At 37.7% G+C, this 27,712-nt stretch overlaps 1 protein-coding gene across 3 annotated transcripts in view; it reads left to right on the top strand.

The window, feature by feature from the left end:
- LOC111564000 (plakophilin-4-like) overlaps positions 1 to 27,712 on the top strand; it is a 64,238-nt gene that overhangs the window by 26,770 nt on the left and 9,756 nt on the right. For all 3 annotated transcript variants that reach the window (XM_055008483.1, XM_055008485.1, XM_055008482.1), the window contains exons 7-14: positions 797 to 1,265; positions 12,579 to 12,749; positions 15,182 to 15,383; positions 16,375 to 16,507; positions 20,050 to 20,263; positions 23,216 to 23,399; positions 25,637 to 25,754; positions 27,054 to 27,248. In XM_055008483.1, the coding sequence (XP_054864458.1) occupies positions 797 to 1,265; positions 12,579 to 12,749; positions 15,182 to 15,383; positions 16,375 to 16,507; positions 20,050 to 20,263; positions 23,216 to 23,399; positions 25,637 to 25,754; positions 27,054 to 27,248 (1,686 nt within the window). The remainder of the gene's footprint in view (positions 1 to 796; positions 1,266 to 12,578; positions 12,750 to 15,181; positions 15,384 to 16,374; positions 16,508 to 20,049; positions 20,264 to 23,215; positions 23,400 to 25,636; positions 25,755 to 27,053; positions 27,249 to 27,712) is intronic.

Raw genomic sequence — 27,712 nt, 5'->3', positions numbered from 1 at the left:
CACGTTTTACACACTTTAACCCTCTAAAATCCAAGCAGTTCCTGGGTGTTTCTTTGCTCCTGTCACATTTTAAATTTCTTTGATCATGTATTTTTGCAATATTTGACAAAAAATTAAATCCACAAGTGCCTACGTTTTCACATTTGAAAGAAGTTTCACCATGCAGAATGTGTCTTCCAACTACTTGCTCCTCTGTTTACCATTTTTGAGCCATGCTACATTCATTTTATTGATCAAATATGTTTTATTTTCATGTTACTCTCTAATTAATTTCCATACTTGTCTCTGATTTGTTTTGTGTGAACACAGCCTGCAGTTCAGCTGAAAATTTAGTGAATTTTTGTCTTGTAGCTATTGGTTGCAGCTTAGTCACTAGTGGCTCCATTGTTGCACTGGGGAGTGCCGAATTTTTTGTTTTTTAAAGAATTTTGTTAATGCAAATGGTTTACTTTTGTCAATCTTTTAAGAAGACTTGTAGAATAAACTAATTTTGATGAACTGCTGTGGTTTTAAGCTCTAGTTTGGTGACAAATGGGTAGTTTAGAAACCGTGGAAAAGTAATGGCTCTGATAAATGGTGCAATTTTGGCTTTTTTTTTTTTTTTTTTTAAAGATAACACGCCTTTCAACAGTGCAAAAGTACAATTTAATGGTATCTGCACAAACATAATGACCTGTGGAAATCAAAGGGCATTTTAGGCGGGTGAAATAAAACCAGACGCCTCATTACCAGACTAATGAAATGTCACATCTTCAGGATCTGGAACACTAAGTTTGGTTTTTCTTTCTGTTCCCAGGCGTCCAGTCGGGTGTTACGGAGGATGGCGTCCCTCCCCTCCAGGAGCCAGTCTCCTGGTTGTGGCACCGCCGGCACCGTCTCACCTTCCCGGATCTCCCTGCGAACATCCCAAGGCAGCACCTACGACTCTCCCATCCTGTCCGAGCCCAAACCGCTGGCCGCCGTTTTCCCCGGCACCACCATGCCGCCCTCCTGCCCGTCGCCCACCTCGCCGACCGACGGCACCCAGGCCCTGGGCAGCGGCGGCGGAGGGGGAGGTGGGGTTGGAGGAGGCGGCCGGTTAGGCTCCACCCTCTCCCTGATCGAGGGGCGGGGATTGACGGGGTCGCCGCTGCGTTCAGGGATGACGGCGGTTCCACAACACTATGGATCCACGCTGCCCAGACAGAGCCAGCCGCTGGCCTACGGAGCCGATCCATACGGGCTTTACCAGAGGAGCGCCCTGCCCCGACCCGACAGCCTCATAGGTCAGTACAGTTACATGTCATGCTCGTGGTGGAGGAGTGAATTTGTCGACTGAAATTACACACAGCTTAATAGTGTAGTTGGTTCGTTTTACTGCAATACAGAGTCCTGCACCTCTATGGAAACAACAACCACAACTAGAAGAAGAAACAACTTTTTCTGTGCAGTACAACACATTTAAAACACCATTAATTATAAAAAAAGAAGAAGCAAACGTTAACTTCCTTGACTTTTAATTTTACAAAAACTTGATAAAAACAGATAAATAAGTTCCCAAAAGTGTTACCAATACTGGATTCTCACCATGCGGAATGCATCCTCCAACAACTTGCTCCTCTATATACCACTTCCTTGATTATTAAATTCACAAAACAATAAAAAAAAAACAGAAGTCAACATGTAAAACATTTTTACCAAAGTGCCCAAAAGCGTTACCAGTACTGGGAAAAAAAACATAGTGGCTCTCCTTAGTACAGCTATTTAATGCAAGTCAGCGTTTTTTGCAAGATGTTTCACCATGCTGAATTTATCTTCCAACAACTTGCTCCTCTGTTCACTGTTTTTGAACCAAGCTGCAGTTATTTCATGGATCCTGTATTTTTTATTTTCCTCTGTCAACAGTCTTATGGTTTTTACGCTCCACATTTTTTTCTGTTTTGGGCCTCGAGAGAACGTAAAAGCAAGAATCAAGTGAATTTTAATGAGAAAATGGGCTCTGATAAATTGTGTATTTTTTGGTGATTTTTAAAAAACAACATGCCTGTAAAACCTGCTAATGGGTTTTGGGATTTAGGGGGTCAAAGAGTGGAAACAAGGGGAATCATCTCATCCAGTTTTAGCTCATCAGTTATTTCTTGTTTGTATTATCCACGCAAAATTGTAAAAGCACCATTTTTCCATTACAGTTTGCAGCATTTGTCAGACTAGTATTTGACCAGAAATCGTAACTGAGTGGAATCTGCATGACTGTGCTTGCAAAACTTCACATTTTTTAAAGCTACCAGGTGTATCTTGTTGTGGTTTCAAAAGCTGGAGCTAAAAATGCTTAAACTCGGTAATGGCCATCTTCATCAAAGCAGAAGAAAGGAGCACTAGCAATGAAAATCCATTGTTCTGATTATTTAAATTTCCCCCTCTCAATCAGAAATACTCGATAGATAACAAAAGCAGAAGTTGGATTGCAAGAATAAGCAAATATCCACTATCTGCTGTTGACTCTGCAGCCTTTTTGGCTCGTAAAAATCCCCTTGCTGCTCTCTTTTAGTTAAATTTTTCCATGCAGAACTGCTCAGTGTCTCACAAAATGTGTTACAGATAACTCCCGAGAAATCATGTTTAAGTTTGCGTTGAAAAACTGTGCAGAAAAAGGATAAATTCCGTTTTTAAAAGCTTATTAAACACAGCTATAAAATCACAAATCCAAATGAAGGCTGTCCTTTATTACAGTTCTTCTATTAGCTTGGAGCAGGTCATATGAGAGGTTACATTCAGCGAAGAATAAAAATCATTACAGCCACATTAAATAACCATAATATATATGTGCATGAGTGTCTATATTGTTCATTCAGAGCTGTGGAGGGTGATAAAATCTCAGGTGTGACCTCGGAGATCTTTACAGTCTTCATGTTTCGTATTATATGGTGCACATGGTGGAGGAGTCATGGATGCATACTGAGTGAGAGGTGCAGCCTTTTCCTTTTGTCCTGCGTCTTTTGAATCAGTAATGCAGCCACTGCAGAGGTCAGTTTATGCCCCGGAGGGCTGTCGGGTCAAATCCAAGCAGGATCTGTTCTGTTGCTTCAGAAAATCTCAGCGTTTCCAGACTCGCTGCTGCAGCACAAGACGCTCCGAATGTGTTTTCAGCAAATCCTCTGGATGTAAATAAACAGAGCCACGCTCCGCGGCCTCGGCAGCGCTGCCTCTGTTGATTTAATAACCTTTTCTTTGTCCGGGGAAAGTTGACTGGTTTAATATTGTAGCTCGCAACGTTCTCGGCGAATTCTGCAGAGTTTCCTGCATCTTTTAGCAAAGCAAGAATCATCCAGTAAGCTGCGTGTTGAACAAAATAACTTTCAAGCAAAGTGCAAGCTCGGCAGGTGATTTTATCTGCCGTCCGGGCTTAGGGAGCTCATTTCATGGAGTTTTTAGTCGAATTATCTTCCGACACTGGCAGATAATGCTGCTGGGTTTGATAAAATACTTTATTTGATGCATGCCAGTAATGAAAAATAAGGAGTGTAATCTTTGAGGGGGAGGATTTCACTTGTAGCAGGTAGACGTTCTGAACTCGGGCTTAATTTTAATCTCGTTGCCGATTGATGTGCAGCAGTTTGAAGGAAAACAAACCAGAAATTCTCCTCTCACAGATCTACAGTGGATCTCTCATGTGCTGTTTAGCACATTGATATCAGAGGAAGCAAAGTGTGTTAGCGTCAATCGGTAGCTCAGCCACGCAGCATGAAGCAACAACTCCACTTCTAAATTACTTTTTGGTAGTTTATTATATTGCACATAAAACACACATGCAGGAATGTCTTTCTATTCGTGCTCACAGATCAATCTGTGAATTTAAATAAAAGTTGGAGATGCTACTTGGATCGCTGCTGAGGCTTTTTAATCACCTGCACCAACAAAATGTGCATCTAATTAAACCCTTTTCCTCAAAATTCAACCTTTCAGCAAAGCCAGGAGATGGCAGTTTGCCAGAATGTTGACCTTTAATGATGTGCAGCACGTCACTGTATTCTCCTGAATGTATTATTAATAAAATGTGCATAAAAAGAACAGATTTATATTTATTGATGCTGCAAAATTTATACTTTATGCTAATGTGAGGGCCATATTAGTCATTAAAACGCAACCTAACGCAGTTTTTTTGCAGATTAAAGAACGATAAGGCACAGAAAGGAAGTATTAATTTACAGAAACAGCAGGCCAAACCTGTACATAATCAAAAAAATCTGTGTTTTTACAAATGTAAATTCTTTCTTTGACTGTAAAATTATAAAAAGAAATAGTTTTGCTGTATGTAAAAAACATCATTAAAAAGAAAAAATACATTTAAATTTACCTTTGTTTTTTTTTTATAGAAATCTGTACATTGACTGGCAAATATTTTAAATCGAATAAAAATAAATAATTCTTTAAAATACCATAATTATGCTGTTTTTTAATCTACCTATGTTCAAGCTGTAGACTTTAAATATACTTTGCATTGATTTATGTACATTTAACAGGTTTCCTACCAGTTAAAATTTTTAATTCTATTTAAATTTGGCTGTGAAATTACAGACAAAATATTTGCAGAAAAATCTGTAATTTAACACTTATTTCTTGTTGAATTATGTGTAATAATTTACAATTTTGGGAGGGATTTTATGGGAACTGTTTGGCTGCGTTACACATTCCACATCTGTGACTGGATCCCTCTACACAGTGGACTTTTAATGTGAAAGAAGACCTGAATTAACTTCCTGCCTTAGACTTAAGCACTGATAACAATTGGAGAACTTATCTTGTAATTATGGCTAATCACCAGAAACGATCTCCTAATTATAAGATAAACGTTTATGTGACCTGATTAGTAGCTTCACTTTGATTTCTGCTCAAAATATTTCATCAGACTTCACTTCAGGCTTTTATTTTGATAGTAGTAGTTGAAAGAATGGCTCCATATTATTAAAACCCTCCAGCAGAGATGCACAGGAGGGTTTATCTCTGTCAACATGTCACATACAGGATGGCATCGTGTTATCAGGACATCTGATATTTACTGAATGAAGTGAAAATAATATTCTGCACAGCGCTGAGTGATATTAATATCCAGACCAAAATGAGACACCAAGTGACCGAAATGAGACACAAAGTGAGCAAAACGAGACACACAATGACCAAAACAGGACATATAAGTATGACTTAGAACACACTGGATCAATAAAATCAATGGAACATGGCTCAAAAACAGTGAACAGAGGAGCAAGTTGTTGGAAGATACATTCAGCATGGTGAAACGCCTTTCTAGTGCAAAAAAATGCTGAAATTTTACAAGTTGTAAAAATACAAAACTTTAAAAGTTCTGAAACTAAAGTACAGAGTCGTGTAGTGTGTAGATTTGTCGTTTTTGTGCAGTACTGTTAACACCTGTGTGCACTTGGAAAAATGTTGTATATGCAGATTTAATCGTTTTATAATCCATAAAATGGTTGTTCTGTTTCCATAGAGGTGCAGGATTTTATACTGCAGTGAAAAATGAGCCTCACAGTGAGTTAAAACAGACATAAAACCTCTAGTATCCACACATGCAGGTGAATCTATGTGTGCAGCTCTGTTCAGTTTCCTCTTGGTGTTCGTTAAGCAGCTCAGTGACACCTGAAGCCTGCAGCTGAATCTGCTTCATAACGAGCTGCAGTCAAACTGCTGCTGCTGAATATTTCAGCTGCTGTTGCTGCTGCTGCTGCAGACACGGTGAGTTTAAAGTCTGTCCTCCAGGCCTGAAACTGTGATTGTTTCTATTATTGATCAGCCTGTCAGTTAGGGTTTTGATGGATTAGTTAATTGTCTGCTGAGGTAGAGATTGTTCTGTCCAATCAACGGAGGCTTTGAAAACAAATCCATGTCCTCTGTCGACAGGTTTAAGCTCGCAACTGCATGTAAAAAATTAACTAAAACTAAAAGTAGTGTCTCAATAGTTTAAGGTATATCTAAAAATTGTGCATAAATTGGTGAAATCATTTGGTAAATGTGTTAAATCTATTTATAGGCTAAAAGTTGCCTAATTTTTGAAATAGTTGGATAAAAGTTCTATAAATAGGTAAAATTAAGGGTTAAAAAAGTAGAAATTGTAGCCAAAATTGGACAATATATAGTTAATATTTTGACCTAAATCTAGTTATTAAAAAGTTGAAATTGTGAGCTAAATATAATGAACAAAGAGTTGAAATTTGACATAACAATAGGTGAAAAATGGTTGAAATAGGAACTAAAAGTAAGGGGAGAATGCTTGAAATTATAGCTATAAGCAAGAAAAAAGAGTTAATATTGTGAGCTAAATACAATGAGTAAATAGTTGAAGTTATAGCTACAACTAAGGAATAGATAGTTGGTATTGTCAGCTAAATATAATTAATAAATACCTAAAATTGTAGCTAAAAGTAGGTGAGAAATGGTTGAAATTGGAACTAAAAATAGGTGATAAAAAGATGAAATTATTCACTAAAAGTTATTCATAAATAGTTGAAATTGGAACTAAAATTAGACAATATATATTTAATATTTTGAGCTAAATCTAATTAATAAAAAGTTGAAATTGTGAGCTAAATATCATGAATAAATGGTTGGAATTAGAGCCAAAAATAAGTGATAAATAGTTGCTATTGTGAGCTAATATGATGTATAAATACTTAACATTTTCACTAAAAATAGGTCATAAAAAGTTTAAATTATTCATTCAAAGTTGTACATAAAAAGTTGAAATTATAGCTAAACGTAAGGGATAAAGAGCTAATATTGTGAGCTAAAAAATAATAAATAAATACTTAACATTGTATCTAAAAGTAGGGGACAAAAAGTTTAACTTACTCATTCATTATTTTGCATAAATAGTTGAAATTGCAGCTAAAAAGAATGATAAATAGCTGAAATTATGAGCTAAATCTAATTAATAAATAGCTGAAATTATAAGCTAAATCTAATTTATAAATACCTGAAATTATTGCTAAAAGTAAGGGATTACTAGTTACTCTTGTGAGCTAATATGATTAATAAATACTTAATAATTTTTGCAAAAAGTAGGTGATAAAAAGTTGAAATTATTCATTAAAAGTTGTACATAAATACTTGAAATTGTAGCTAAAAGTAGGGGACATAAAGTTTCCATGACTCATTCAACATTTTGCATAAATAGTTGAAACTGTCACAAAAAGTAGTGGATAAAAAGTTGAAATTTGAGCTAAAAGTAGGTGATAAAAAGTGGAAGTTATTCATTAAAAGTTGTACAGAAATAGTTGAGATTGTAGCTAAAAAATAGGGGATAAATTGTTATAATTGAGTTAAACAAAATTAATGAAAAGCTGAAATTTGTAACTAAATGTAGGCGATAAAAAGTTCGAATTATAGCAAAAAAGTAGGAAATAAACAGTTGAAATTGTTGCTAAAAGTAATGCATGAATATTTAAAGCTGGAGCTAAAAGTAGGGATAAATAGTTATATTGTGAGTAAATTAAATGAATAAATAGTATACATTTTAGCTGAAAGTAGGAGATAATAGTTAAATTTGTTTTCACTTCAATGAGGCACTGAGTAACTTGGATAAATACGATGATTCAAAACAGTAAAAAGCATCGTTGAAATCTCACATTTAAAAAGCAGAAACCAGCATTTTCACAGTCCTGTTTACTCGATAAATGCAGTTAAGGTTTATTTATATCCTCATGTGTTGTTACCATGGCGACAACTTCTCTGACCAGTGTCCAGGCAGAAACAAACACAGTAAATTAAACCATTATTACATCGATGGCACACAACCAACCAGATCAGCTGATCATTAGCTCTATTTTTAACTTTCTATCTCGTAATAAAAACATCTGTTTTGCTCATTATTTACTGGGTGTTAAAGTTGACATCCAAAAAAGTTTTGAATTCTGGGTAATATCATTATTGTGCTTTTATTTCAACGAAAGCAACATTCAAACTGTGGACTTGTTATTCTATTATTTTAGTATATTTAATAGAGATTTTCTATTTTTTATCACTGAAAATTTCTATTTAAATTTGGCTGTGAAATCACAGCAAAACTAACAGGGAAAACCTGTGATTTTACACTTATTCACTGTTACATTATTTATATTTTACTGTAATTTTATGGGATTTGTCTGCTGCCAGAAACATAAAAATGACCAAGACAAGACACATAACAACAATAAGACACAAAATGACCAAAACAAGACACATAACAAAAATAAGACACAAAATGACCAAAACAAGACACAAAATGACCAAAACAACACATAAAAAGACCAAAACAAGACACAAAATGAGACACAAAATGACCAAAACAAGACATAAAACAACCAAAACAAGACACAAAATGATACAAAACAAGACATAAAACGAGACATGAAATGACACAAAATGAGACATAAAATGACCAAAACAAGACATACAATAAAAAAAAGACATAAAACGACCAAAACCAGACACAAAAGTGTGACTTAAGACATACTGGATCAATAAAATCAATAAAGCATGGCTCAAAAACAGTGAACAGAGGAGCAAATAGTTGGAAGACACATTCAGCTTGGTGAGACTATACTTTAATATCTTTAGTATGTGGAAGCAAAACAAGACACGCCAGATTAGATTTGAGCTGGATGTATTTAACATTGTTACCGGGGCCTCTGTGATGTTAAAAGAGTTCAGGAAGTAACTCCGGGACATGAAAAATTCACATTTATTAACTCTCCATGGACCGCTTCCTCCCAGAGTTGCTGTTGAAGATGCTGTGGCAGATTTATTCGTCCGTCCTGCCTCTCTAAGCCGCTCCCACTGACCCATATAGGAGTGTTTCTATCACAAAGCCCGTGGAGCATCAGCATGTGATGATCAGCTGACGCCACCGAAGGCCTCCGTGATGCCACCGCCGTTGTTGCTGCCGCTCTTGATCCATTCTCCTCGTGTGTGTTTGTGCGCCACTGACGTGCACCTTTTGTGTTTGTGCTTTTGCATGTGTGAAAACAGGACGGAAGCGTTCCTCTCGTGTGGGCGGCCGAGTCGGTGAACCAAATAAAACGCCTCCTATTCTCTCCCTCTGATATTTTCATCCTGCCGTGCCGCTAAGTGGCCTAATACGTCTCCTAAGTCCTCATTCCCGGCCGTCCTGCAGATCCAACGTAATCCCAGATTACATGAGGGAGATGAGCAATAGATGGATATACAAGATTAGGCTATTACTGATCAGCGACACTTGTAGCTTAGGTAGCGACACCTGGGGAGCTGCCAGCATAAGCCGCCAGAGGAGCTTTTTATTTCATGTCTCGTGGATTCGATTAAAAATCTGCAAAATCACGAGCGTAGACGAACTATAAACAACCAATTTTTGCATCAAAAAAGAAAAGTAACAGAAAACAGCGGAAAGTAGGAGACATTTATTTATTTTTATATATGGAAAAGGAATGTATTTCTAACCAGAGATAATGCAGAGGATTCCTGCAGCTGCCAGCTCAACTAATCTGAAAAAAGCAGGACTGTGTGCTACAAAATGACCAAAATGAGACACAAAATTGCCAAAACAAGACACAAAATGACCAAAGCAAGACACAAAACGACCAAAACGAGATACAAAACGACCATAACGAGACATAAAGCAACCAAAGCAAGACACAAAATGACCAAAATTAGACACAAAATGACTAAAACGAGACATAAAACAAGTAAAACAGGACATAAGATGACCAAAACGAGACACAAAATGACCAAACAAGACACAAAATGACCAAAATGAGACACAAAACAACCAAAACTAGACACAAATGACCAAAACGAGACATAAGACAACCAAACAAGACACAAAACGACCAAAGCAAGACACAAAATCACCATAACGAGACACAAAATGACCAAAACGAGACACAAAACAAGACATAAAACCACCAAAACAAGACATAAACGAAAGAGATTGCATAACTGATAGAAGTCCAAATATTCAGCTAAAAGCAAGCGAATAACGGTTAAAACTCAATTAATGAACAATTAAGACCTCTGAATGTAATAGTGCAATAATACAACTGGTGAAAAAGCAAAATAAAATGAATGAAATGTCAAAATAGTGAAAAATAGTTTGTCTGTGGTTGGTTTAGTCGCTAAAATTTGTGCATAAATAGCTGAAATCGTACTTGAAAGTTGTGCAGAAATAGCTGAAATCATAGCGAAAAATTGTGCATACAAAGCTGAAATTGTAGCTAAAAGTATGTAAATAGATGAAACCATAGCTAAAAGTTGTGCATTAATAGCTGAAATCGAAGCTAAAAGTTGTGCATAAATAGCTGAAATTATAGCTAAAAATTGTGCATAAATAACTGAAATCAAAGCTAAAAATTGTGCATAAATAGCTGAAATTATAGCTAAAAGTTGTGAATAAATAGCTGAAATCGTAGCTAGAACTTATGCATGAATAATTGAAATCATAGCTAAAAGTTATGCATCAATAGTGGAAATTGTAGCCAAAAATTGTGGACAACTAGCTGAAACTGTGAGCTGAAAGTAGAGGACAAATCATTTAAACTGTTGGCTGAAGTCTGTGCATAAATAATGTAAACAATGAGCTAAACTAAGAAGAACTTTGCTAGTTTGAAGATTACTGAGGAAAAACTTGAATGATAAATGATTGAATTAATGAAGTAACAGGCGTTAAATAGCTAAATGTGTACAATTTAGCCTCAACACTGACTCACCTTTGCTGTATTAAATCATAACAGCATCGTTTTTTTTTATCTATTCTAAAAGTGTGAACCTCCAGGTTGTAACAGTCAATGAGTCTGATTCAGCTTCTCAAAGCTTTCATTCTGGCACATTTCATGCATTTTGTAGCTGTAATGTCCTCTAACCTGAAGGTCACAGTTTGGGTTTGTGTTGCTCTTTAAAAAAGACCCTGAGATCCAGATTCAACACGAGTGTGCACTTTTATTTGCTACCAGAATAATAATCTCTGAGCACAACGTCCATCTTTCTCACGCAGAAATGCATGAAAATCAAGGAAAAGGGAAGTGCAGAAGCAAATAGCTCCTTTTATCAGCAGCTTTAAGTGCAAATTGTGTGCTTCAGCTGCTGGACTGATCCGCCGAGGCTGCCCCCGTCGTGCCCTAAAGCCTCTTTATAATTGGAGCGCTCTTTGAACTGATCTGCTCCCAGATTGGAGGATGGAACAACCCTCTGCTGTGCCTGTTTGACTTGCTGATGTCGACGCCTGAAGTCTTCATGTCGTTTCAGAAGCACACGTGAAACGCAGTGGATTTGCTCGGCCTCATGTACAGATGACTGAAGATATGGTTTATTTATGAGCACGATGGGCTGGTTCTTAAGTCGGTCTTAATCAGGCATGCGCCAAAAGAAAGACGATTAAAATGATTTCTGCACACTGGAAAAAAATGCCCCTCTCAAAACAAGAAAACAAAACTTATTTCAAAGAAATTTGACCTTGAAATAAGTGAAAAATCTGCCAATAGAACAAGTGAAAAATGGCTTGGTAAGATTTCTTTACATAAGACATGATATTTAGAATATTGAGATCTTAAAATTAGCTGGGAAAACTTGTTTTAAGCTCTATTTTACCAGGATTGTCAAGCTTAGGTGTCTTAAAATAAGCCAGATATGCTAAAAGAAAAGCAATTTTTCACTCAAAAATAGATTTTTGCTTTCATGTAACCTCCTAATTTGAGATGTATTAACCCTCCTGTTGTCCTCATTTATGGGCACCAAAAAATATTGTTTCCCTGTTTCAAAAAAAATCCAAAAATTCAGCAAAAAAATTCCCCAAATTTCTGAAAATTTGCAAAACCTTCAGGAAGAAAATTCCAATAATTCCTTAAAAGTTTCCCTTAAAAGTTATATGTAAAAAAAATTTTAAAAAACCCCTAAATTTGGCAAGAAAATTCTTGTAAATATTTTCAAAAAATTAGTAAAAATCTTCCAAAAAAATCCTAAAAATATCTAGTGATTACATATATATCAGTATCAGTACTTCTGATATTTTCTTTGAGAATATTTACAAAAAATCAATCAAAATCTTTGGTTGATTTTTTTTTTGTGAATGTTAAGAAATATTTTTAAAATTTCTTTTTTTCCACAAAAAAATGTTGAAAGATTTCCCAACAATGTTGAAAATGTGGACATCAGAAGTTTCACTGTGAAAATATATTTTTTTTCCCCACATTTTCAAACTTTAAAACGGGTCAATGTTGACCCGCAGGACAACACGAGGGTTAATCAGGCATGTGCCAGAAGAAATAAGATTAAAATGATCAGCTTTTTGCATCATGTACGTCTTATTCTTGCTATTAAATAGTCTTTTGTAAACTATTGTGAACTGTGCACCTTCAGGTGTATGACCCCTCAATATCCAGACGTTAATTCAATCCATTATTTATACATTATTCATTTATTATTCATCATTACAATGATGTTGTGCCCTTCATTTATTCATTGTCTATATAAAACGCCTTCCTCAGTGTCTCAGGGAGGCAAAAATGCGTTTCAAAAAGGATGATTTTACATGTTTTTGGGTGTTAATAAAGTTTATTTTTCCCGTGTTTTTTTACCTGCAGGGCTTCACAGCTCGTACGCCGGTCACGGAGGGCAGATAGACCCGGAGCTGAGGGCGGCGTTGTCTCCAGACTGCCACATGACGCCCGTCTTCGATGAGCGCTCCTTCCACAGCCCCCTGTACCACAGCCCCACCCACGACCCCCAGGGCTCCCTCTACAGGACCAACACAGGTACTGCACCGCCACCAGAGGTCTACAGTATACAACAGAAGTGAATACATCCCAGGGTGATACCATTTATATGCCAGATGAGTGAAAATGTATCACCTTACATTAATCAGATGACTTGGTGCTTCACTGTCAGGACTATGCGTTCACTGTGGTAGCCCTAGTTCATGATGATCCCTTCTGAGCCTACCAAATTTAAATGGTAGGTTGTGTTGCTCTAACTTTCTCTTTAAGAGAAAAGTCCCCAAATGAGTTCTAATGGATTAGAACACTTGTCCAGGTTGTAGTTTCACCTTTTTCTTTTGAAACTCTATCTGATTTTGTGCTTTGGATGTCCTCATGTTGGAATATTCCTCTTCTTCAGTCTTTTGCAGGCTGGGAGTCGTCTTTTCAGCCATTATTTTAGTTTATTCACAGACATTCATCAATAAATATCATCTCCCCAACACATTTTCTACTCATGCATCCCCATATCATCACACTATAGAGGTACTGGAGGTGCAGTAAAGGTTGTAGCAGCATTTTCCCAAAACATTTCAAATGGCTGTGCAGATTCCCTCACATGGGTTTAGCTGCGACCTCGTTTTCCACGTCGGTGTCCCCCTCAGGAGCCTCCGTCCCCAGGTTGAGCAGCCTGGCTCAGTTTTGGCGTCTGCTCAGAAGATTATTTCTCCCAAATCTGTGGTGGAAATCAGGGTTTCAAGGCGCAGGAACTGTTATTATTATCACTCCCCGAGGTCAAAACTTAATTAGGCAGAAACCTTTCATGTACTCTGCAGCGTCTTAATTGAAGTCTTTGCAGAATGATTTAAAGCTGAAAGCTCTGCGGGGCTCGATAGCGGAGGATCTAAGGAGCCATTTTAGTTTTGTTTAGTCAAGATTTAAACTGGTTTGGCCTGTGAGGACACATTGCTGCTTTTAAATGCTTTACTGCCCATTTAAGCACTTAATGCAACACTTTGCTCTCTCCTACATGACCTTGGATGTGTTTTTATCTTGTAGTTCGTGCACAGAAACACATCCTCCAAATAGCTGTACGTCATGCAATAAAAACTCAAACAGAAAATATCCCTGAAACAGTGGAGACAAATGCAAGCAACATGATGGTTTTTGAAAAACAATGTTTTAATTTGTTGGAGATCTGGAAAATAATCGACCAAAATGTCCCCAAAGAAGCCATTTGTGTACCTTTTCCCCTTGAATTGTAATTTTCTTGTGTATTATTGTACATTTTTGCGATAAAAAATGATTTTTCTGTTTAATTGGATCGATAATGTCACATTAAATGCGGAGCTGCAGCAAATTTCTGCAGAACTCACCAGGTGTGAGCTGCAGAGGTAACTAGCAAATCCAAGAGTAAAAAAATTAAAGGAATAGCGAGCCTCAGCGGAGTCATGTGACGATCGGTGTACGTTTGTCCGTCCGTCTGTCTGTTAGCAACTTTACTCAAAAACAGACCAACAGATTTGAATGAGATTTTCAGGGAAGGTCAGAAATCACACAACGACAAACTGATTAGATTTGACTTGCAATTTTTCATTATGTCAAATATTTCTATTTTAGTTGCAATATTTCTTAATCATGTAAAATATTTCAATTTAATTTGTAGTTTTTCTTTTTTATGTGCAATATTTGAAATTCAAGTGAAGTGTTTAATAATTATGTGAAATGTTTTGATTTCATTTTCAGTATTTCAGTATCATGTGTAACATTTCAATTTCATTCGTATGTGCAGTATTTAAATTTATTTAAATTATTTTGCCAGAGTACAATAAACAACAAACAAAGGTTAGTGGCATATACACAATTACACAGAGGTTAGTAGTAAAATAGAAATAACAAAGAATACAAAGTACAAAATGCAAGTTTCTAAAAGTGCTTGTGTGAAGTGTCTCAGTGCGTAAAGTGTCTAGAAAAAAAAGCATTAAAATAAATACGAGAAATAAAATAGCACAAGTACAAAATGTAAACTGTATACCAATACTAATAACAAGAAAGATTAACAGAAAATGAACTGAAGTAAGAGTAAACAGATGCATTGCACTTGAACAATGATAATACAGATTGTGAGTCTACTAGGAAAGAGTCCGATGCTATTGAATATGGGAAAGTTTGTTGATTCGGCATCCATACATAACGTACACATGCAAAACACACGCCTGTGCTCAGCGCAAGCTCATTTTGTTTGTGGGTCCATCTATATTAAATGACCACATGTTATGCTGCCGTGATTTCTGCCACAAACTTTTTCAAGATTTCATTGGTTGGAATTGATACGACTGAGCAGCCTTGGAGGAGTGCTGCGCTCTCAGAGTGCTTTTCTTGTCTTTCATTTGTTTCTTACTTATTTCCAACAAAATGCCTCCAGAATCACATCCCTGATCCCCGACAGAGCAGAGATTTGATATTTAACGCCATGTTTTTGGTCTCCTCAGGTGTGGGGACCCTCCCTCGGACCACAAGCCATTGCGGCACGCTGCCGTACCAAAGAAGCAGCTATGGGCTGAGCTCTGCAGCGGTGTACGTTGACTCCTTCAGGGTTTCCGGTGAACCCGGCTTCTCCCACCGGCACTCTGGACTGGTGGACCGGGTCGTCACTCGGACCCCGTCCATCGAGAGCATCCACAAGGACCCCAGGTGATCAGACACAAAGCACCAGTTTTCAGAGAGTTTTTAATTTTTTTGCAGGGAGGTTTTTCCCGGCGTCTCAGAAAACTCGCCACAGTTCTTCTGTGGATTTATTCCGTCTCGGTGTCTCCTGTCGGGCTCTGTGGAGGCTTCACCATCTGCTGCAGGACTCCTTGTTCTTTTTGTAGCTGAAAATAAAAATGTGGCTCCATGTTTGGGCTCATTGTCCTGCTGCACAATGAATTCTCCCTAAAGGTATTCCAGGATGAAAAAGTATCTAAAGTAACTCATCCAAACCTTACTTTAGTTAGATTTTGACAGTTGCATGACAAAATAAAACCATTTTTGACAAAAAACATTGCTGAAATCAATAGAAATCATTTAACGTCTTATGAAATCATGATTGTATGAAGTGAACACTTGATAATTTTCAGGGAACATTTCAGCTAGTCTTTAGTTTTGAAAAATATCATCTAATGCTTGTCCTGGTTTGCTTGCTCTTTCCTGGATTAAGCCAGCCTTCTTATATGGGGCGAGATGACAAAATAATGATCAAAAACTAAACCTGATTTACATTTGACTGCCCTTAACTTTGAAGTAGTCTCCTTGTGCAGTGTTACTCTGCTCCCAGTGCTCCTGCAACACTTTTTACGCTCCCCCGTATTACTCATTACTCATTTTTTACAGTAAAACTCAGAAATGTCTTCTGTGCAGTATGACAGGGAAATAAGTCTTTAAAAAGAACAAAATAAAGTAGAATTTCTTGGATTATTCTTTGTTCAAAAACGGAAAAATCCTGAAATCTAGCATTTTTCTAAGTGCCCACAGATGTTCCCAACACTGGCAAAAAAAAAAATGATGGCTTTACATCCAATCAATATTTATATTTCTAATTTTATTTTTAGTCATGTGACTGTTGGTTGCAGCATTTGGTCACTTAATGTAGCACAGCGGAGCCCAGAATCCTCCCTGTTTAAACTTTCCTCTTCTTCCCCCTCAGGGAGTTTGCTTGGCGTGACCCCGAGCTGCCGGAGGTCATCCACATGCTGCAGCATCACTTCCCCTCCGTCCAGGCCAACGCCGCCGCCTACCTGCAGCACCTCTGCTACGGAGACAACAGGGTCAAGGTGGAGGTGAGGTGGTGGTGGTTGAGGAGGGACTCGCTGGACAGATTCTGGATAAAAATAACGAGACGAGATGTCACAGGCGTGAGTCACTGCTCCAGTGGAGGCTGCTGACGTCTGCAGCGACAGTTAATACATGTTTATTCAGGAGAAAACACGTCTCTAAGGGGAAATAAGGAGCTAAATAAATGTAAAGTTTCAACACGGGGACATTTTCTGATAGAAAACACTCAGAAATAGCTGCAGAAACAATTATGTTGATCAGCAGAAATTCATTTAACAGGCAGAAATGTCAAACAGTTTCTAAAATGTGACGATTTGCATTGGAAATTGGACAAAACAAGCAGTTTTAAGGCATCACAGTTAGCTGAGGGGAAGTGTAAATTCATACATTTATTATTCAGAAAAGCAGAAGTCATTATTAACTGCAGCCTCTTTCTTAATATGATATTAAAGATCCAGTAAAATAGAAGCAATCATCAGAAATCATCATTTTCCGACAGATTTCCATCATTTTAAAACACTTTCAGGTGTTTTATGCAGCAAACAGAAACATGTAGCTCAGAAACAAGTTTAATTTAGTAAATGTACTATTTAGAAAAACAAAAATTACCATCTTTTTGTTTGTTTCTTATAGATTTCCAACAAATTAAAACACTTAAATGCTTTCTTTATAATATCATAAACTTGACGTTGTTATAATTCAAGGTAGACATAAAAATAAAAGAATGGCTTATTTTTGGGACATTTTGTTATATTTTCTAACAGATTTGCAAAAAAATTTAAGTACTTTAATGTTTTTTTTGTCTTTTTTATAATTAATAAACATGAAAATTATAATAGAAAAAAAATAAATAATAGCTTCTTTTTTTGTTTGTTTCGAAGATTCCCAACAAAATAAAACACTTTGATACTTTTTTATTGTCTTTCTTTATAATATAAATAAGACAAAAAAGTAAAATAATGGCTTTTTCTTTATTTTCTCACAGACTCTTTGATGCCTTTTTTTCAATCTTTTTTGATAATTTGACCATAAAGTATTGGACACATTGGCTTGGGAACAGTTTCATTTGATAAATTTGTTATTTAAAGATACAGCCTCACTCATAATGTGATGTTATAGATACAGTAGAACAGAAGTAATTATTATGTATCACCAAAATGTCATGAAATAGACATGAAAATTATAATTCAGGGGTGAAAGCGTAAAAGAATGGCTTATTTGTTGGTGATTTTTTTGTATTTTCTTACAGATTTCCAACAAATTAAAACACTTTAATTATTTTTTTTTTGTCTCTGTAATATCGTAAACATAAAAATTATAATACTCGGTAGAAAAGTCAAACAATGGCCTGTTTCTTGAAATATCTTCTTCTATTTTCCTGCAGATTTGCAAAAAATTGAAACAGTTAAGTGCTTTTTTGTTTTTCTTTATAATATAACTCACATAAAAATTGTAATACAAGAGAAAAAAAGTAAAAGAATGGCTTATTTTTTTGTTTGTTTCCTAAAGATTTCCAACAAATGAAACCACTTTTTTGATAACCTTATCGCTTAACAACAAACAGCTCTAAAAGGAGGCAGCGCTTCATTCGCCCAGAAACATTTGACTCGTCTTTTAATTGATATAATTTCCGGTTGACTGACTCAGATATCCTCCTTTTGTCTCCCTGCTCCGTCTCTGAGTGTTTTCTCAGCTTGCAGGGTTTGAAATTGGACTTTCTTTGAGATGCTGGCTGCTAAACTCTGAAGCCAAAGCGCCATCTGCTCCGGCAAAACTTTAGGTGACGTCGGTGCCAAATGTGCCGCCGCCGCGGCTCTTCTTTGCTGTGCTTCCCGAGCAGCGAATAAACGGCAGCACGGCGCGGCGGCGGCTTCGCGCGAGAGCCATTTCAGCGGCGTTTGGTTTGTTTGGTGATGAGCTTTTAATTAGCCTTTGGAGCCGCCTGGACGCTCGCCTGCTCATTTAGCCAGAAACAAATGTTTTCAGTGACGGATTGAACACAGAATCAGAGAGAAACAGGGAGCGTCTGCTGCTCTCCGGAGACGGGTTTATTTCGAGACGGCACAAGAAAGTTTTGAAAGAACCACAGAGATGTTTGTGTCCTGGTTTTGTTCCAAATTCTTCCAGAAAATCACGGCAACATGAGATTGGTGCAATGTCTTGTCTTTAGTAGGTGTTTAACTGGACTTCTGTAAAGAATCGTCTCAGAACTTTACAGTAATATCATCATATAATTACACCGCCAAGAAACGAGGCGGAGTTATGTGACGTACATTTGTCTGTCGGCCTGTCTGTCTGTCGGCCTGTCTGTCTGTCTGTTAGCAACATTATTCAAAAATGAATGAACGGATTAGGATGAAATTTTCAGGAAAGATCAGAAATGACACAAGGACCAACTGATTAGGTTTTGGCAGTGACGTGGCTTATAGTCTGGATCCACGGATTTGTTAAGGATTTCTGTATCATTGTGAGATAGCAGCATGGCATCACATGATTGTGATTCTACTACTAATCCACCGCTGCGGACTTATCGGGACTTATCCCTCAGAAATGATACAAGGAATTGCATCCGACAACAAAAAATAAAATGAACAAACAGAGAAAGAAAACCAGGGGAGAAACCAGGAAAAAGTGGAATTACAATGCAAAAAAAATTGAGAAAAATTTAATGAAAATCATAAAAATGTAACATGACAATTAAAGTAAGTAAATGAATAAAAACAGAGCAGTTAAACCAAAAATCAAAAGGTACAGTACTGGTATTAACATGAATGTTCTGTTTTTTATAAGACAGTAATGCGGCACATGGAGTATTTTTACTTTTTACACACACTGTTAATAAATAAGAAGAGCAATCATACAGTAGTAGCAACACGTCACTCAGCAATGCAATATGAATTTAACCCATCAACAAAAAATAAAATGGACTTACAAACAAGAGGGGAGAAACAATTTATTAATATTAAAATTAATTTAAAAAAATCAAAAACATCTAATAATAAAATGAAATAAAAGCCTGAAAAAATGGACACAGCAAATAAAAAATAAAAACAAGAACAGAGCAGTTAGAAAAGCAATCAAAAATGAAAATATTGCTATGAATGCAAGAATATTCTGCGCTTTAAATCTGCACAAATGTTTCATTCTGCATAAAAAACTGTTCAGATATCTGTCATATGAGTTTAAAAATATTTGTCGTTCACCCTGATAATTGATTCTTGCCTTGAACGCATTAAAAACTGGGAGACGTTTATCCTGTGTGTGTGTGTTTAATTGAAACAGATCTGTCCATTCTTAAGGTGACCTCATGAATTTAAAGCATTAGAGTCAAACTGTAATAATGTGCGACAGTGACGGTTAATCCTCCGAATGTGAGAGACGTAAATCCACAAGTTGAGTCAGGCGGCACAGAAAAATTCTAATTTCTGAAGAGGGGAAACTCTGAGTCGTCTGATCATTCAGGTTTTCAGCCAGCAGCAGCTCATCAGAAAACACAAACTGATTATGTGACTAAGTTGATGTGGAGGTATCGGTTCCTGTTGTGCAGGTTTGTCACCTGGGAGGCATCCAGCACCTGGTGGACCTGCTGGACCACAAAATGACCGAGGTCCAGAAGAGCGCCTGCGGAGCTCTGAGGAATCTGGTGTATGGAAAAGCCACCGACAACAACAAGGTGGCGCTGAGGAACTGTGGCGGCGTTCCTGCTCTGCTGCGCCTCCTCAGGAAGACGACCGACAACGAAGTCCGCGAGCTGGTCACCGGTACGTCCAGTCAGTCACCAAAACTCCCTTTAAAAGACAGTTTGCTGTGTGCCACATCACTTTCATGTCAAATGAGTCCAAAATCCATCATCTTACAGCAACAGTTGACTGTTTTCTCTTATGTAAAATGAAAAAATAACAGCTTAGATTCACTATATTAACCCTCCTGTTGTCCTGTGGGTCAAAATTGACCCATTTTAAAGTTTGAAAATGTGGGGAAAAAAAATATTTTCACAGTGAAACGTCTGATGTCCACATTTTCAACATTTTTGGGAAATCTTTGAACATTTTTTGGTGGAAAAAAAGAAATGTTAAAAATGTTTCTTAAGAACATTCACAAAAAAATCTACCAAAATCCAGTGAATTTCACTGGATTTTGATTGATTTTTATGTGAATGTTCTTAAAGAAAATATTAGAAGTTTTACTGATATATATGGAATCACTTCAGATCTTTTTAGGATTTTTCTGGAAGATTTTTACTCATTTTTTGAAAATATTTTCAAGAATTTTCTTGCCAAATTTGGGGGTTTAAAAAAAAACTCTTAAGGGAAACTTTTTAGAAATTATTGGAATTTTCTTCCTGGAGGTTTTGCAAATTTTCAGAAATTTGGGGAATATTTTGCAGATTTTTTTGGATTTTTTTCAGACGAGGAAACAATGTTTTTTGTTGCCCGTAAATGACGACAACAGGAGGGTTAAAAATACAGGCACCCAGTAGGACCTAAATGCAACAGAAGTCAGTAGACCTTTCAGATCTTTTTATTTTTTACTCAATATTTCAAACCACCAAATGTCTACAAAGATGTTCTGCCAATTTTGTAAATGGTTGTGGTGCTCCACCTTTCTCTTTAAAATACACTAGAGGGGCTTTATTGCTGCTATAAGCCTAGGCTGCTGGGGAACCTCTCTGGATGCACTGAGCCCTTCTCTAACTACCTATGTATTTACTATATATACCATTATTGCATTACATTCACTCTGTTTCTTTCTGTGTCCTTTCTCCGAGTGTCCCTGGTCCCAGAGCTGGATGCTGGATGCTTCAGATCTGTGGCTGTGTTTTATGGTCCTTGTGTCCCACCCCCCCACCTCTCTATCTCTACCCCTCTATCTGTATCCCTCTATCTCTACCTCTACCCCTCTATCTCTACCTCTCTACCTCTTCTGTCCCTCTCAACCCGCCCGGCCAGCAGGCAGATGGGTCCCCCCACATTAGAGCCGGGTTCTGCTCGAGGTTTTTTCCCTGTTAAAAGGGTGTTTTCCTGCCACCGTCGCCTTTTGGCTTGCTCTGGGGGTCAGGCATATGGGTTCTGTAAAGCGTCTCGAGACAATTTGACTGTAATTGGCGCTATATAAATAAAATTGAATTGAATTGAATTGGAGTCAAATCAGGCGACAGACTTTCTCAAGGCATAGTTTTAGCAGTACATCCCCACCTCTACGTTTCACCGTCAGGACTATGCCTTCACTGTGGTAGGTTTATTGCCAACATGGCCAGCTCTGGCTTCAGAGTTAAACACAGCACTGCATAATTGTAAAAGTGTTTGAAGAAGGAGGACAAATAAGCTCAAAATGTGGTAATAGAGGAACAATTTAAAGTGTCAGGAGATAGAGAATCACTCAAATCAACAGTATTGGAAAGCACTTAATGCCTAAACAGGTCAAAGTCTCAGGATGCGTTTGGTATTGATTCATTTTCTTTCAAACTGGTGCAGTGAAAGTAGCTTTAAATATCCCTGCAAATGTCCTGGATTCCACCTCGATTCAGTCACTTGGACTGTTTCCAAACCACCCACCACATTTTTCTGATTTGTTACTCACACAGATGAGCAAGAATCAAGAATGGAGCTTTTAAAAGTCTTTAAAGTCAGATGCTTGTCTGCTCAGGACTGTCTGTTTCCTTTCTGAAGGGGGGGAATTCAGGTAAAAGCAGCATCCACACTGACAAAAAACTGTCTCCAAATGCAAACATGACACATTAAAATCCCGCTGGGACGCGAGTGGGCGTTGGCCTGCTAGCAGGGTCCGTTGGCCGCCTCTCCGGCTGGCCGGCTGGTCAGTCTGTGCTGCCGTCTGACTGGCTGGCAGCGTATTAATCTGAGTATCGGCTGTTCTGTGGGAGGTGAGAGCGGCAGCGGCTTAAACACTCGGCGCTCAGTGTTGACAGAACAGATCTCGGCACAGTCCTCGGGACAGATGCTCAGATAATGTGCTTTGGAAACAGGATGCCGCCGCCGGCTCTGCAGCCACGATGCACATACTGTTTAATACCAGCAGAAACGAAGCTGCGAGACGCGTCGCGGTTCTGCAGGAAACACACTGGAGAGTCCTCGATCTGTTGAAGCACTCCAGAGGGGTTCTGTTTTTAAAGATCAGCTCAGGAGTTTGATTATTAACCCTCCTGTTGTCTTCATATTGTTTCCTTGTCTGAAAAAAAATCCAAAAATTCAGCAAAAACATTCCCAAACTTTCAGAATCAGAAAGGTAGAATTTTCATGGAAAACATGAAATTGTCTGGGTGGCCCTAAACTTTTGCACGGTTGTGCACATCAATCCGTTGTACCAATATGCTGTGTTGCGTTGGTCTTGGAAGTTGGAGTCGATTACATTCTAGTGTGAACAAGTTTCCGCACAATAAGTAGTTGATAACTACTCAACACAGTCTGTTGCGTTATTATATAGAATCATTCCTTGTCTTAAACACCAGCGCTGGTGGAGGAGGTCATTAAGCGTCACAGAAGTCTTTGTTGTGGTGCCCCTTTACTAGATAAACCCCCACATTGTTCTCTGCTTGCCAACTGCCTGCTTCCTCTGGTTGGTCGCTACAGCACTGAACAGTAAAAGGCTCCACCTGGTGGTGCAACCAGGTGCTACAGCTAATTTACAATACTTAAAGTGCGTATTGTCTATGAAAATGGAAAATCAGACTGGGACTCTGTTTTTTCCTTCTCCAGGCGTCCTCTGGAACCTGTCCTCGTGTGACGCCGTGAAGATGACCATCATCCGTGACGCTCTGTCCACGCTGACCAACACCGTCGTCATCCCGCACTCGGGCTGGAGCACCGTTTCTCACCGCGAAGAGCACAAAGTCAAGTTTCAGTCGTCGCTGCTGCTGCGCAACACAACCGGCTGTCTGAGGTGAGCAACAAATCGAACGCACCCCTCGCGTGATTCGTCAAGTTGGGATTTTATTTACATTTAGAGGCCAGAAAGCAGCTTAAATCCTGAGCTTATCGACTTGAATTATGGGCTTTATTGTGTAGCCGTTTATCAGAGTTAATCAGAAGGTTTTTATCAGCGTCCAGCGCCACATTAACACAGTCACCACCTCAAATCCGTCCTCACTTCCCCAATGAAAACACGTCAACACAAAGTGCCCGCTGAGCTGTTTGCTCATTAAATTGATTCTTGTTTTGAAATGCAAGGATGACTTCTGGATTTACTGGTCGTCTGCGCTGCTTCTTTCTGTCTGCTTCTCATCTTAATGACTCCGTAAAACCACAGCGCATAATCACGGCCATATAATCCATCAATAACGGCCTCTGTAATGGAGATTTTATTCAGCGGCAAAGTCTTAAAGATGCATCGACCATATTGGCCTGCGGAGGCAAATAACAGCAAAGTGTCTGAAACTCAAAGGATGAACGCTGAGATTTATTACCTGTAGATTTCATAGACTGAAGCTCGGCTTAAAAGTCGGCCAATTTTAGCATCTTTTGAAGAAAGTGATATGAAGTAAAAGCTCCCCTCCTCCCTTGTGATTAAGTTTTGGAAATAACTGTGATTAGATTAAAGTGGCATATGGCAAATAAGACACTCTGAGGGCTGCAGAGGCGTCAGAGGAATTAAATATGTTAAATTATCTTCACAACAAAATCAAGAAATAAGTATAAGTAGCACAATTATATGGTGTCATACCACCCACAGCAGCATGTGATGTGTGTTGGACTGAAGAAAACCAAAAAGAAGGCAAAAATGCACGTCTGATTCCAAGGTTTGGTGTTTGATATTAGTTGATTTCTCTGAAACTATGTCTTCTATAAAGTTATAAATAGTTATTTTTTACTATTTCAGCCAAGATAGAGGTCCAAACTTTGCATCTTTCTTTAGAGTTTCACCCCGGATGTAGAGAATAATAGAGGATATTTCACTTTTTTGTCATTTTGTTTCTCACTTTTGTCGTTGTGTCTCGTTTTTGTAATATTTTGTGTTGTCTTTTTTGTCTGACTTTTGTCGTTTTGATCATTAAGTAAAATACTATATCATTCAATTCCGGACGTGACTAAATGTTTTGTTCCTTTGTAGACACTCTGTGATCTGTACATTGCAATGTGTAAATGATAAACTGAGGTATAGTATTGTTGAAATTAAACTATTTTTCTTTAGAAGTTTCAGGTTGTTCATAACGTTTTGTAAAAAAGATAGTTCCTTAAATGTGAACATTTTTAGAATGTACTTTTTTGCACTAAAACAAACAAGGTAAAAAAAAAGCACATATTCATCAGGGGGGTTTTAAAATAGAAGATTCACAGCAGGAAGTGGAAAAAGCGTCCGTCATTAAGTCTTCTCAGAGAGTCCAAGTTGTATTTTTTGTCTGAAATTATGTGGAAGCTCTTGAAAATGATCAACAAAAGTTTAACTCTCATGCTAATATGTTTTGTACCTCGTTAACACATCTATATAGTGTTTCTTTTAATGCGAGAAGATGCATCATGAGCAGAAAAAAGCCTGAAAACATCTAGAAAAACCTTCATAAACCTAAAGATTCAAGACTTTCTGTGTCATAATTCTCCTCCTGGTTCAGTTTTGAACATGAATTACTCCAACATTACAACTCACGGAGGCAAACTGCTTTGTGAAGGTGTAAAATTTTAATTCCCTCTATGATAATATCTGTTTTTCCACACAGCTGCTTCACAACTGGAGTCCTCCTTTCATTCTCCTCTGTTAACTGCACCTGAAACCGGATTTTTTTATTCTTTTAAACTTAGCAAACATGAAGAGTCGTCTCATCTGGAGACGAGACGCTTCTCTTTATTTACCAAAAAACACTCAGAAGAGAAAAGAAAGAGCATCTGTTGAGTGAATTAAAGCCGCTGAGTGTGAAGCTTCCTGCTCAGGTGTGTTTGAAGATGCTTTAGCTGCTCAAACATAACACTGTGCTGCAGGGAGGTGGATGTGCGACGCCTCGGGCTGTGGATTGATGCTATAGAAATGCATTGTGGGAGTCCGGCGCTGTTGTGCAGTCTCCTCATGTCAGCGGCTCCTATTGGAGAACCGGCCGCCTCCTTTTACTGTATCCGGGCAGGTTTGAAGCCACCCTGTGGGGTAATCCGCTCACTGCAGCTCATGTTTGCTCGTGTTTGTGTTTGAAGGAACCTGAGCTCGGCCGGCGAGGAGGCCAGGAGTCAGCTGAGATGCTGCGAAGGTCTGGTGGACTCGCTGCTCCACGTCCTCAAAGCCTGCGTCAACACGTCCGACTATGACAGCAAGGTGCAGCTACACTGGAAATAAATGCCCCTCTCAAAACAAGAAAAAAAAAGCTTATTTCAAGGAACTTCTACCTTGAAATAACTGAAAAAATCTGCCAATAGAACAAGTGAAAAATGGCTTGATAAGATTTCTTGAAATAAGAGATGATATTTAGAACACTGAGATCTTAAAATTAAGCTCTATTTTACCAGGATTGTCAAGCTATGGTGTCTTAAAATAAGCCAGACATGCTAAAAAAAAATAGCAGTTTTTCACTCAAAAATAGATTTTTGCTTTCATGTAACCTCCTAATTTGACACGTATTAACCCTCCTGTTCTCTTCATTTACGGGCACCAAAAAATATTGTTTCCTTGTGTGAAAAAATCCCAAAAAATCAGCAAAAAAGAATTCCCCAACTTTCTGAAAATTTGCAAAACCTTCAGGAAGAAAACTCCAATAATTCCTTAAAAGTTTCCCTTAAAAGTTTTATTTTTTTTTAAAAAATCCCCCAAATGTGGCAAGAAAATTATTGTAAATATTTTCAAAAAATGAGTAAAAATCTTCCAAAAAATCCTAAAAATATCTAAAGTGATTCCATATATATCAGTAAAATTCCTAAAGAAGAAGAAATACTGCAAATGAAAATTAAATATTTCACATGATGTGGAAATATTCTGAATGCTAATGAACCGAAACGGAAATATTAGACAAGATAAAGTAGAATTGCACATGAAATATTCCCATGAAATTGAAATATTGCACACAAAGTAAAATATCACACCTGATGTTGAAATATTACACATAATATTTGCCAAATCCAAATAAATACCAGCAATGGCACCATAAACAAAACAGTAACTTGTCTTACACCTGAAATATTAAAGAGCATTTCTAGATCACAATAGGTGTATTATATAGCACCTTAAAATACAGAGAGGTTATTTAAAAAACTTTACAGACAAATGTGGGGGAAAAAAAACATGCGATAAAGATGAATTAAATTGAATTATCAAAAAACAGGACAAGCAAAATGTATGAAGTGAACACACACTGATAGAAAAATAAAATGTGATTAACTAAAATAGAAAAAAAGATGAGATAAAAGATTAATAATATGTTAGAGATAAAATTACAATAAAATAGAAAAATGTATTAAAAATCAATAAATAAAAGTGCAGACGGATTCTCTTAAAAACAGAGGAAATACAACAGAGCTGATTTCTAAACTGAACTCTGTCTGACCCTGTGGAGCTTCCTGATGTTTCCTGTAGCGCCACCTTCAGGCTCAGACCTGCATTAACACCATCCTCTGGTTCCAGATCGTGGAGAACAGCGTCTGCACTCTGAGGAACCTCTCGTACCGCCTGGAGGTGGAGATGCCGTCCTCCCGTCTCCTCGGCAACCAGGAGCTGGACACCCTGCTGGGCTTCTCGTCGCCGGCCAAAGAGCTCGACTACCTCTGCTGGGGCAAGAGGCGGCGGGGCAGGAAGAGGGGCGGCTGGGGCGACAGCAAGGTAGCAGGCAGGGGGGTATTTAAAGTATTTAAGCTCTGGAGGTTGTGAAAGATGTTGAGCGACTTAAAAATACTCAAAATACATCAACAGAACTGTCTGTAATCATTAACTTTCTAGAACAGATCAACTCTGATTTGCCTGAATTTTTACTCACATGAGATAAAAGTATTTAGAAAGACATTTGTAAAATTTAATTTGATATATCAAATACTTTAACACAGTGAAATCTGAGACTGTTTGAACAACAATATCTCAGGAACTACTAAAGACATGAAAAACCCCAGAACTTTTTACTGTTATTTCTCATTGGATTCAGCCAAGTAACCAAGTCTGAAGTCAAGTCTAAAACAAGCGTAAAACTAGTCCAAAATGAAGTTCAAACCTGGTCTAAAAGAAGATCCCAAATGAGTTAAAACTTAGTCTAAAATCAGTCAAAACCTGGTTGGAAAAAAGGCAGTTGATCA

This window comes from Amphiprion ocellaris, chromosome 24 (assembly GCF_022539595.1).
Source record: "Amphiprion ocellaris isolate individual 3 ecotype Okinawa chromosome 24, ASM2253959v1, whole genome shotgun sequence".
NCBI classification, from domain to species: domain Eukaryota; kingdom Metazoa; phylum Chordata; class Actinopteri; family Pomacentridae; genus Amphiprion; species Amphiprion ocellaris.
Note: the sequence above shows the minus strand (reverse complement) of the source record. Positions and strands in the feature narration are given on the sequence as shown.